Here is a 12,211-nt window from a genome sequence, read left to right on the forward strand (position 1 = left end):
CGCAAGATGGCGGCGACCACGGGCGCGGGTGAGCGGGGCCGGGCCGGGCGGCGGGGCCGTGCCGGGGCCGCCTCGTCCCGGGGCACCCGCGGGGCCGCGCCCGGGGACGGCGGGGCGGGAGGCGCCCGGCGGAGCGGTGGCCGCGGCCGGGGAAACGGGGCGGCGGCGCCGCGGCCCGAGCGGGGCCCGGTGGGGCGGGGGTGGAGCCGGAGCCGTCCCCGCTGCCGCCCGCGGGTCCCGGCGGGCCCGTCCGCGCTTCCCCGGGGGTGCCGAGGCCTCGCGCTGGGAGCGGTGCCGGTGCCGGTCCGGGGGCGAGCGGGGCCGCTCGGGCCGTGCGGGACGCGTGTCCCGGCGGGCCGGGACCGGGCCGGGGCGCCGGGCGGGCCCGCAGCCCTTGGCGGGGCCGGGCCCCCAAGCCCGGGCCTCCGTTCAGGCTCTTTTGCTGCCCTGCTCCTCTCCCGGCCAGTGCCGTGTGGCCAGGGCTGGCCCCGTGCTGTCCTCTCGGTAGTCCCCAAGCTGTGGCTGGAGCTCCGTGCGTGAAATCAGCCGCCCTAAAAGCTTTTTTTCGCTAATTGCCTCTCTCTCTGTTCCGGGAGACGTGTGTAACTCCCGTGTCGGGACGCGTGTGCTCCAGGAAAGCAGTACATTTTTTATTCCCTTCAAACCTGCTCCACGCCAGCTTTAAGTAGTTACGCACACTCTTTCTTTGCATTTATCATTACACATTAAACGAAAATACTGCAACTAGATTTGGAGTGAGGTTTTTTTCTGTTGACATCCTCTCATGAACTTCAGCAGATCGAGTAAATCTCGATCCTGCCTCTGTTGAGGCAATTTCATTTTCCTGTTTTCCTCAGTCCAGGGAGGATTTCACATGTGCCCCTGTAGTGCTTGTTCTCAAATTGCACCTTCTGAAGTTTGACCGTGTGCTCACCCGAATGTGACTGCTGGGGGTATAACAGAAGTATTTTAAGAGTTTTTTTTGTTTACAGATCGTTCTCTGTCAATGGCCACTCAGATTTTAAGCTTAACCGTCACAATGCACATAATTGATATTAATCGAGTTAATACAAACACTTTTCAAGTGCAGCAGTTGCTGTCCTGAGAATTGTATTACAGGTGTGTGTTTGAACGTGTCGGCGTGTTGACTAAAGACACAAAAGCTGCAGCTCTGGAGAAGGGACCTTTCTTCCCTTGTTACGTCCTGTTTTCCTGCCTGCTCTCATTCTCAGTGATCCTTTCAAGCTGCTGACTTTGCATTTTGTGTTTGGCTGGAAGAGCAAGGCCAATCCTTTCCTTTGCAAGCCAGTGCAGCTGTGTGAGTGAATTGTTAGGTGTGGGAAGGGGCTGGGCTGCAGTGACAGCCGCAGCACGGCCTTTGGGACAGGCTGTTGTTATCCCACAGCTGCTGGCCGTGTTGTTGCATTGTTACCCTTGTCCCCTGGGTTTGTGACAGCTGTCTGGTGTCCCCAGGGCTGTGTGTCCCTGAGTGTCCTGTGTTCAGTGTGGACACACGGCTCTCCAGCTGCCCCAGGGCTGACTGACAGAGCTGTGCTGCAGGAGCGCTGCGTGTATGCACTAAACCCAAAATTCAGCCTGGGAGACTCCGTGGATGGGAGCTGTAATTCCTGGCTGCCCTCCCAGCATTCTGCAGTGCTGGGAAAGAACAGATCTTCCTGTGCTGTGGGCAAGAGCAGCCCTGTGCCCAGGTGGCACTGCAGGGCAGGCTGTGTGGGTCCCTGCTGCCCAGTGAGGGCAGGGCCTGCCATGGGCAGGGGGGCTGCGGGTGGCACCTCCTCCCTCTCCACTGCTCAGGAAGGTGCCTCCTTCACTCAACTGGGAAGCACGGTTTGCTAAAACTTGTTTGGTGGAATCCTAATGTACTCATATTTGTCTGGAAAGCACTGGAATATGTGTCATGTCTTGAGTTTGTGGTGGTTTAGCAATGGAGCCTAAATACACATATTGAAGATGAAAAATGCTCATCTGTCTTCAACAGCAGCTACTGACCCAGAGGAAGAAGTGGTAACAAATGTCCCTGTAACATAAAAAAGTCATAGGGATGGTCCTGGCAATTAGAGGTAGATAGATTAGATGATTGTATCTATTAAGCAGGTAGAAATTATCAACAAGGGGAAAATCCCACCCCTCAGCCTGGAAGGAATGTTAGGATGTGAGATCCATCTGTACCACTCAGATGGGAATCCTATGTTGCTGATGATGTGGGTGTCCCACACACCCCATTACTATATGAATAAAAATAAAGGGTTGACTTTAATGATTTTAATAAGGCTGTTCCTAGGAGACTCCACTGTGTGTCCATCCTTCAGACTGAGGTGTCTGCAGGAATGCTCAGCTACCAGAGGTGATCTAGCAGGAATCCAGGAGTTCCTCAGAGACTCCTGCACTTGCTGGGCTGCAGTTACACTACAGACCTTGCACCATGTTGCTGTCCTGCAGAGTCAGGTTTTATAGTGAGACAAAACCCAGCTGTGCTGGCCTGGGGGGTTGTGTTTCTCTAACTTTCAGCCTGGAAAAAGTTTAATGACCTCACTTCACCCACATTTCTCTCCCAGTTCAGTTCTGTGGGTCTGTTGCCGGGCTGTGAGGCACTGTGTTTACCAACAGCTTGGAAGTGCTGAGTGGTAAAATGGTTTGCCCAGATTTAAGTTTTTCCAAGTGTGAGGAAGGTGAAGAACTGCAGAAGAACTGGTCATTGGGTGTGTGGCTGTGACAGTGCTGAGACATGTGGCTTAATGCTCCTGACAGAGAAGAGCACACATTGGGATTGGTACAGTGTGTTAAAAGTGTCTGTTTCTAATTGCTGGGGGCCCTGTAACATCCCTGTGAACTCCAGGGGATGCTTGTCTCTCTGGGGCTGTAAGTAAAAGACCCAAGGGTAGGGGAAGAGTAATTGAAAAGAAAATGCAAGATAAATTCTGCATTCTTAAATACGATGGACTGTAAGAGCACGTGAAAGAGTGCCAGAGGAGTTGATTGCAGAGCTTTGTGTACTGTAACAGAAGGATGCAGTAGGTTGAATAGAAAGGTAAATGGTTCAACACTCCTGCAAGATGATACTGAATTGAATATTTTTGTCTTCAGTGGTATAAATTATATAATATATTTGAAAAGAAGCATTGTGGCTGAGAACAGTACTAATCAGTGTATTAAATAAATAGACAGGTAAGGGACCTGGCAGGTGTAACACTGACAGATTTGGTGTGAACAACACTGACAGAGGGTGTGAAAACTGGGATTTTCCAGTTGTGAGGGTTCTGTTCAACTCCTGCAAGTGGAGCTGCAGTTACTGATGGTTTGTGCCCCATCCCTCTGGGTGTGAGCCGGGCCTGTGCCTTCACCTGGAGGCCTCACACTGATGTTTTAGTGACCTCTTTCCAAGGAACCTGCCTAAAGCACTGAAAGGCAGAACCAGTGCTGAAGCTTGCACAGAACAGAAGACCCTTCAGATTGTTAAAGTACACAGGAAGTTGTTTTTGTGTCTGCAAAATATCTCAGTGCAACTGCTCACTACTGTCTGCATCGTCAGAGTGGAAATTGTGACTGTAAAGACAGTGCTAGAAATCTGAAGTTCCTGTCTCCTGAAAGCTTTTGTGACAATTGCTGAAAGCCTTCTATTTGGTTTTAAGTATTCCATCACTTCAGAAAGTTTATATGCCATTGTGACAAGGGAGTTGCTTGTGTATTTTTTACAGTCCCAGTGCTGCTAGGTTAAGCTGTCCAATTCATTATCTGCAGTCAGTGCAAAGACATGAAACAGACTGGAGAGGATGTAATTAAGGCTGAGTATCAAATACACAGAAACAAGCATCAGAAAGCACTTCAATGTACTGAGCAGCAGAGGTGTTTAAAGCTGCTGGATATCAGCTCATTTGAGTTCCTGGAAATCAGGAAATAATATAGGAAGCAGAGTTTAAATTGTCCAGTTTGATAAGTTGCTTGTTACCAGTGAAGATGTGGAAAAACCTTCAGTAAAAGAAAGTTCCTCTCCTCAGAGCCCCGTTTTCTGGGGGCTTTGCTGAGGTGTGCTGTCCCCTGTGCCTGTGCTTCAGTCCTGAAGAGATGCTTGTAATTTGATCTCACTTATGGAAGGAGAGACAAACGTGATGCTGAATTTTTGGAGAGGTGTATTTTTCTACTGCCACTGATCAGAAGGATTGAAGGAGAGGATCTATCCCTAAAGGCACATGGCCTGCCTGCTCTCACAGTGCTGTTCTCAGCTTCACAAGGTGTCTGGATGTGAAATTGCTTTAGCTATGTAACCGAGGAAGGTGGAGATGGAAAAGTGTAGTCTGTGAGTAAGAGAAAAGTCTCAGCCAGGTATGATCTCTCTTAAAGTTGTTACAAGACACATTCAGTTGTATATCTTTAGTAGTGCTACATTAAGAGGTAAATCTGGGAGTGCTTTAAGATCTTTAAAGGTCCAAGCTGGCATTTAACTGTCTTTCAGGATAATTCTGCTCTCCCTTTAGTGAAATTCTGACCAGGTCAGACTCCTTTTGTCCCCATTTCAGTGTGCTGGCTCAGCCTTGCAACTCATTGGTTTACAAACAGCTGGGTTGTGAGGTGCCAGGGAAATTTCTGACAAGGAAAACAGAAGGTCCTGATGTGGTCAGAGGCTGAAGAAGATGTCACGAGGTCACCCAGCTTCTTAACTGCAGCTGTGAGCTCTATGAAGTACAGTCTGGGGTTCAGTTCTCCTCTCTAGTGGCCATAAAATTATCTCCTTAACGTTTTGTGGCTCATGAACTTGTGTGTGGGGTTGAGGCTTTGCAAATACACCTTGCTGAAAGGTGCAGTTTGAGAAGGATTGTTCAAATCTGTCACTGGAGAGCTTGCCTAGTCAATACAGTTATGATTTAGCTTTCACTTGTTTGCCATTGTGATTAATAGTGAATATCTCCTTTTGCTCTGAAATATGTTTTCAGTTCCATTTCTGGGAGTATTTCTGTGAGGTTAGGCAAGCTGCAAGTGAAGCAATTACTGAGATATTACTGTATTTATGTTTCAAATGAAGCTGCTATTTGAGAGTCATATTGAACCATAGTGAAGGCTAAATTATAATGCATAACTGAAAGTACTTTAGATAAGCTGATTACTTTTTAATTGCCTCTCACTTTATTTAGGCTTTCTTGTGTTAAATGAAGGGCTCTTAGAAAAACAGGTTGGTTTGGTTACTGCCAGGGAAGTCTCCATTGCTACAATGAGAGGGTTATGCAAGGTATGTATTGGGGGGTGGGAGGAGGAAACTCCTGGTGCTGTCAGGGGGCACAGGGCATCCCCTGACTCTGCAGCTGCCATCTTCAGCATGGACATTATTTGGCAAGTGCTGTGTGTGCCTAGGACAGATGTGCTTTCTAGGAATTTTGGTGGGCAGCAAGCAGGGTGGTGTTGTGTTGTGTGAGGTCACAAGTGATAAAGGTCGTGTGGCTTCTGAGGTTGGGGTCCCAGCAGGACGTGGTAGCAGACCATGAGTGCTCCAGGCTCTTGCAAATGAGGAGATGGGGATGGCTTAATGGACTTGTGCATCTTTCCAGACTGACCAGAAGGATAAACCTGGTCTCTATTCTGCCTTGCTTAAGGGAAGTTTATTTATATAAAGCATTTATGGTTGTATGGGCATGTTCTTTTAAATTAAATTGTGTGATTCTCTTTCCATTGAATGAATTTCCTGAGAATGTGTAAGGGAGGGAGCTGAATTGCCACCTTCTGTGGTAGCTGAGGTGATGATCCTTCACATTACACCCCAAGCTTTAGAACAGGGGTAAAACATGTTTAGAAAGCAGCGGTGTTGTAGGACAGGGCCATCTATTGTAAAATTACCACTTACCTCCCATGATCATTTTCTTTTCTGTGAAGTGCATAAAACTGCAGTGTGTGTCGTTCCCTTTGGGCACCCCATGCCATGGTGTTCCTGCAGTGCTCAGAAGCAGCATTTCCTGTGGCATGAACACTCATTCCTGTAAACGATTTCCATGTAACAGGAGTCAGTGCACAACATGACTCGCCAGCTCTCTGGAGACCTCACACTTGCCAAAGAACTTAGAAATCCTGTGTGACTCTTTTATGGCTCTGATTCATGCCGGATTCATGCTGAATCAGAGCAGCTGTATCTAGGGAGAGCTCAGCAATTAAGTTTCCTTCTCTTCCCATGAGGTTGTAAAACCAAGCCTAGCTCTGAGTAACAATGTCAGAACTAAGGCTGCCTTTCAGTCTTGGTTGTAGGAATATATATGTGGTGATGTCATTTCTAATTACATGCTCACTTAAAGATTCCTGCTTGGCTCGGTGGACAGGGTGTGATGCTCAGAGGATCACTCAGAGTTGATGCTCAGAGGAAGAATGGACAGGCAGTCTTCTTGGTGTGTGGCCTGTGTCTGCCGTAAAGCTGATTCCTCCTGGGGCATTTAGTTTGATGTAAGTAAATACCAGTAAATTGTCTTTGCCCCACGGATAACTATGAAGTGATATTAAGGAGCGAGGCACAGGCACAGAGATGATGCTTGTTAAGCATTGTGATGTTGTGATGTGGAAGCGAGAGCATTTTTTGGCATTCATGCGACTCATTCCAGCAGCTGATGGCTGCTGGGGCTGGGGTTCTGATAACAACCACAGGGTTTCCTCTGTGGCATCCCCTGCCCTGGGGAAGAGCTGCTGGGCCACCTCCAGAAGAATCTTGCCCTTCCACCCTGGCCCTTTTTGGCAGGGCAGCAGCAGGCAGGGCTGGAGCCCAGGCAGCAGTTTGGCTGTGAGTCATTCCCCAGCAGCAGCTCATAATTTAAAGATTTTGTGGGGAGTAAATGCTGGGGTTTGTCGTGCAGGGGATGTGACAGTGATGCCCAGGAGGTCCTATTGCCACCCAGGTCTGGGGCTATGCAGTCTCATGGCAATGGCTTTACCAGCCCCAACTGACTCATTTCCTTTCGCAGGCAAAGATTTGTGTTGCTCAGCAGCCATGGAAACGGCACGGTGTGGCTGGGAGGGGATTTGGCAGGGAGCTGTGCTCAGCAGCCCCAGCTGAGAGGTTTGGTTCTGCCAGGACAGGTCTGGTGTCTGCTGGCACCGCTCTGCTGGAACTGAGTTCCTGTGCTGCTGCTGCAGCTATGGCTGAGTCCTGCTGCCCAGGATGTTCTTGGATAGGATCACGTTAGGTGTGTACCCAACTGGCCAGCAAACCACTTTCTTTAGTCATTTGCTGGTTTGGTTTCTTTGATGTGAATTCCCTTTGTAGTGAATGAAATTTGGACGCCTCTGATTGTGCAGCAAAATCGGCTCTGTCATTTAGTTTCCTCAGGTCATTAATACGTTTAAAGGGGGGTTTAGAACTACCAGATCCTCTGTATTTTGCCCATGGCCGAGGAGTGCTCCACGGGCTGCAGGTGGATCTCTGCTTCCCCAGGGACATCTCTGCCCATCCTTCCCTGGCCTTGGTGTCAGCACTGCTGTTCCTCTGGCCCGTTCTCTGTCCAGCTGCTCCTGTGCAGTGCTTTTGCCCCTTCCCAAACACTTGATCCCAGCAGTGGGCTCAGTGCACTTCTGCTCTGTGGTGCCTGGGGTGCAGATCCCTTGCAGAGCAGTGGAACCCACTGTGGCCTGAGTTCAGGATCCTCCCTCACCACAGGTTTGCTGTGTGACCTTGGATCTCTGTTTTGGCCATTGTTTTCATCCATGTAATGGGGAGAAGGAAATCTCCCTGGTTTGCTGTCTGTACCAGCACTTAAAAAGTGCTGGAATTCCTTGATGATGGAGGTCACAAGTACAAAGGATGCTATTGCTGCTGACAAAGCCCACTTCAATTAACTTCAGATTAACCTGCTAATGTTATGAAAGAGTTTTATTTGCTTTGAAAGGTATTTTTAAAGCTCTGAGTCAACTGCTGTCAAGCCTCTCATGGTGTCATTTTGTAGAAACTTCTAAATTTTTATACTATAAATCATATAAACAAGTGCTAATTAGAGCTCTGTAATACCGAGTGTACCTTTGAGGGAACAGATATTTCCTTTCATTATACTGCCTGCCATAACATGTGGCCTATCAGCCTTCTAGAATGTTTATTTGGGGATACCTTGATTTTGCTTGTAAAATCCAAGCTAAATATGGGAATAGCTTTTTTTGTAATGTTGAAGTGTTGTCATTCAAAGAGTGGTATTTTCATGATTTTGCCCAAAAGATGATCTGTAGAATGACCAAAAGTATCAGGGAAATTACTCTAGCTTTTTTTCTTTACTAGATTTCTCAACTGAAATGTTTTTCTGATTGTTTCAGGAGTAAAAGTTCCTCGTAATTTTCGTCTTTTGGAAGAACTTGAAGAAGGTCAGAAGGGAGTAGGGGATGGAACAGTTAGCTGGGGCCTTGAAGATGATGAAGATATGACACTTACAAGATGGACAGGAATGATTATTGGGCCTCCAAGAGTAAGTACCCACTTAGATATTGAAATAGTACTGTTACTTTGTTTTCCCCTCTTCCCCTAACCTAACCACTGAAGTAGAAAATAAGCAAAACTCAAATGAGTGAAAAACCACTTTAGGAAATGATTTATGTTGAAGTTCTTTATAATAATGGGTTTCATGTATCTGTATGGCTTCTTGCTTACAATTGGAAACATTTTGGTGCCTTTCTCTGGTTAGTTCTGTTACTTGCCTGTTTTATATTTGCAGATTTGGTAAGACATAACTTTGGAGATCCCAGAATTCTAACATCTGTACCCTTGAATCCAGCAAGGTTTATAACCCCTCAGCCAGTGAGCTTACAAATGGAGCTGCTGCAGGTGCCAGGGGATGCTCTGTGCTGGCTTTTCTGCTGTTCCTGCTCAGTTTTTGGGGTGCTGCTATTGCAGCTGTACTGCCGAGCTCTTGTAGAATTTCAGCTGACTGAGGAAACTCCAATTTTAGTGATTGTGGTCTCTTCCCTGAATGTCCTTTCCCAAAACAGCATCTTATAATGCAGCTGGCCTTTGGGGGAGTATTGTTGTGTTCTCCTTTCCCCCCAGCCCTACTGAACTGTGAGTTTACACTCTGGTAGTGAAGTTGGGGGCTTAATTGTGTGTTGAATGTGTGCATGTGTTCTAAAACCAGAACTAGTGTGTTGTCTCCAGCTTCACTGTTCTGTTTCCTTAATATCCTTTGGTGGAGTGCAAGTAGCCAATTCTCCTTCCTGCAATAGCAGATGTCTTCTACATCTGGCCCCAGTATGATTTCTCAGTAATTCCAGGAGTCATTATATGAAAATCTTTACAGACCTTTAATCGTGTTCCTGCTCTGTGTTCCCATTCTGTCAGTTGCCTTTTTTGACATGCAGTGAGGTTGTACAAGAAGTGTATTATGAAGGCATTATACATGCAGTGTTTTCTGTCTCACCCAGAAGTGTTGTTTACGTGTTGTCTGCCTTTGCTAATCTCTCCCCAGTCACGAGCATTTCATTTGTTTATGATGTACCCAAATTGTTTTCTAGAACAGCATTTGATTTTAGAACATTAGGAGGGTGCTAATGAGCCTGCATTAAGGCTGTGAAGAAAGCTAACATAGGCTTTATGGAAAATTTAAACAACCTTGAAATCTAATTTCAAAAATTAAATAGGAATTGAAATGTGCAAACGGGAGCATGCAGCCTTGCCAGCAGTGATGGAACTTTGCAGTTCTTGTCTGCTGCAAACCAAGGCTGAAGGACCATCACAGCAGAGGAGTCAGCTCTGCCTCTCCTGTTTTCCTGACACACTTAGGACTAGAGATCTTCTTGCCATCAGTGTCCCGACTTCTTCTGAGCTCCTTGCTTGAAGGCAGCAGACTGTATTGAGAGAGATCCTGGGGACTCACAGCCATTCTTGTGTGCTGTCCTCTTCTAGCACTGCTCATACTCAGTTATTACCACTGTGGTTCTTAGGGTGTGGAAATCCTGGCTGGGGACCAAAGCTAAGTCCAGTTTCCCTCTGGGTGGAAAGCAGTCAGGCTTGCAGCAGGCTGGGAGGATGCTGTGCTGCATTCCAGTGGGGGAAACGAGCAGCTGTGCAGAGCTGGAGGTGCTGTGTGCTGCTGCCCTGAGCTGTGCTGCTGTCTTGCACATTGTGTCATTCCCAGGCTGTGGTGGTGTCCCACGGCCAGGGAGTCACCTTGTTGACACGGGCTGTTCAAAAACAGTGGCACTGTCAGAGCTGCAGCTCTGTCTGCAGCTGTTCTGTGCACAGCCTGGGCTTCCCACTGCCTGCTCCCCATGAGGGGTGGGTGTTCCAGGGACCCCAGAGCCCTGCCTGCAGCTCAGGGCTGTTCCCTCCCTGCTCCACGCACGAACACCAGCAGAATTCATTGCCCTGGAGAAACGTTTGATACTCTGAATATTATAAAATTCACCAAAAACAGGTAGCCAGCATAGTGTCTATGTGGCTGCCCACACTTCTTGGTAGTTCCCGTGTTCCTGAAGTAGCCACTGTTTTAAACAAATGCTTATTGAACTGCCTGATGCAACTGTTTCCCCCTTTCTTTTCCCCTCAGACAATTTATGAAAACAGAATATACAGCCTTAAAATAGAATGTGGGCCCAAGTATCCAGAAGCACCTCCATTTGTAAGATTTGTAACAAAAATTAATATGAATGGAGTAAATAGTTCTAATGGAGTGGTAAGTTTTTTGCCTTTATTCATTTTAATGTTGGGGGTTTTTTTGTGCACCTTCAATGCTTTATTTATACTTGCAGCTTGCTTAGCTACTCGTTGCTTATGCTGTTTGTTTGTTGGAGAAGGAAAGGGGGTAGAAGGGAAGTGGACAAGTGGAGATTTACTATGCTTTTAGTAAAACACTTGCTTTTGATTTCTCCCACTCAAATTTCATGTGAGATCTTTAGCTGGGGGTGGGGGGGGAGTTAAGTGTAACCAGTGCACCAGTTCTGATAGGAATGGTCTTTTTGTCTGTTCTAGGTGGACCCCAGAGCCATATCAGTCCTAGCAAAATGGCAGAATTCTTATAGTATCAAAGTTGTTCTGCAAGAGCTTCGGCGTCTAATGATGTCTAAAGAAAATATGAAACTTCCTCAGCCACCTGAAGGACAATGTTACAGCAATTAATTAAAAAAAAAAAAAAAACCAACAAAAAACAACATGCCCCCCTTATTCAATTTAAGCTGTCATCATTTTTCCACAGTAGTAAATTTTCTAGATGCATCTTGTAGACCTCAAAATACTGGAAAGGAAGTTCCCATTCAAAGGAAGTTTTTCTTGAGATACTGTAAATGATACTAATTTTTTTTTTTTCATTTGAAATATAAGTTGTGCTATAACAAATAATCCTGTTGTGTAACCACTGTCCACATAGCTGAACTTCTGGTATCAGGAAAAGTCTATTTAAATTTATTACTGTCAAGACCAGTGTGGCACATCCAACTTAACTGTGAAAGGATCCATCCCACAATCACCTTGCTGTGTGTCTGGCCTGGGTTATTTTTTTTTTTTTTTTTTCTCTGTCTTTTGCAATAGAGTCGAAGCTCAGGGCTATTTATTAGAGTAGACACAAAGGTTTTTGCTTCCAGTACTACACTGGGCTGTATGGACTACTACTGGGGATGTGTGCTAACCTCAGTCATCCCTCCCTTTGTGCTCGCTCTAGTAAAGGCTGAATGTGACTGTGGTCGTTTTTGGGTTTTTATTATTTTTTTAAATTCACTGATAATCTGGGGCAAGCTTTCCTTCTTTCCTTTGGCCAAGGCATAGATTGTATTTCTCTTCCTGGTCCCTCTCGCCAGTGACGTGAGCCTTGGGTGAGGGATTCAGGGTTCTTTTAATCTCTTCCCTCTTCCCCTCTTTTTTAGTGGGGGTGCTGCTTTCTTTTTGCCCCTCTTGGTGACTCTTCTCACCCCTGGCCCAAGGGTGAGCCTCGGGGCAATAACTTGACCTGTTCCCTCTTGCTTATCATTTTGGTTTTGCAACAAATTTAGTCTTCACCAGCCTGGGAAACAAGAGTATCTGTTCTGCTGGCAAACGTGGGTTCCCTTCCCTGCAGCACTGCTGCCACACCGCCAAGCTGGCCACGGCCGTGCTCTTAGATAGGCTTTGAGTGGGGAAAAGAGCAGTAATTTACCAGGATTGCCCAACCCTTCTGCTGCCAAACTCCAGTGGGGGAGACTCTGCACGTAGAGATTGTGAACACGCTCCAGGTACCCTCAAATCGCCGTGTCTTGGTGCTTTGGCTTGACCCAAGAATGT

The 12,211-nt window shown here is 46.9% G+C and overlaps 1 protein-coding gene across 4 annotated transcripts; it reads left to right on the forward strand.

The window, feature by feature from the left end:
• On the forward strand, window positions 1–11,631 carry UBE2V1 (ubiquitin conjugating enzyme E2 V1). 4 transcript variants are annotated; one of them, XM_062504828.1, is made up of 4 exons: window positions 1–28; window positions 8,287–8,435; window positions 10,509–10,634; window positions 10,931–11,631. In XM_062504828.1, exons 1-4 carry the CDS (start codon window positions 7–9, stop codon window positions 11,075–11,077), a joined length of 444 nt encoding a protein of 147 aa, XP_062360812.1. In that variant the 5' UTR covers window positions 1–6; the 3' UTR covers window positions 11,078–11,631. The 4 variants fall into 4 exon arrangements, with proteins under 4 accessions (XP_062360812.1, XP_062360815.1, XP_062360814.1 ...); XM_062504830.1 differs by having other exon boundaries at window positions 7–28; window positions 8,296–8,435; XM_062504829.1 differs by having other exon boundaries at window positions 7–22.
• The last annotated feature ends 580 nt before the right edge of the window (window positions 11,632–12,211 follow it).

The sequence above is a fragment of the Cinclus cinclus genome, chromosome 18 (genome assembly GCF_963662255.1).
Source record: "Cinclus cinclus chromosome 18, bCinCin1.1, whole genome shotgun sequence".
NCBI lineage: Eukaryota > Metazoa > Chordata > Aves > Passeriformes > Cinclidae > Cinclus > Cinclus cinclus.

Bases quoted from the DNA above. Each gene is read 5' to 3' on its own strand.
- UBE2V1 (XM_062504828.1), top strand. From the start codon at position 7: ATGGCGGCGACCACGGGCGCGG. The intron at 8,436-10,508 runs GTAAGTACCCAC...TTTTCCCCTCAG, and splicing joins TGATTATTGGGCCTCCAAGA to ACAATTTATGAAAACAGAAT. The intron at 10,635-10,930 runs GTAAGTTTTTTG...TGTCTGTTCTAG, and splicing joins TAAATAGTTCTAATGGAGTG to GTGGACCCCAGAGCCATATC.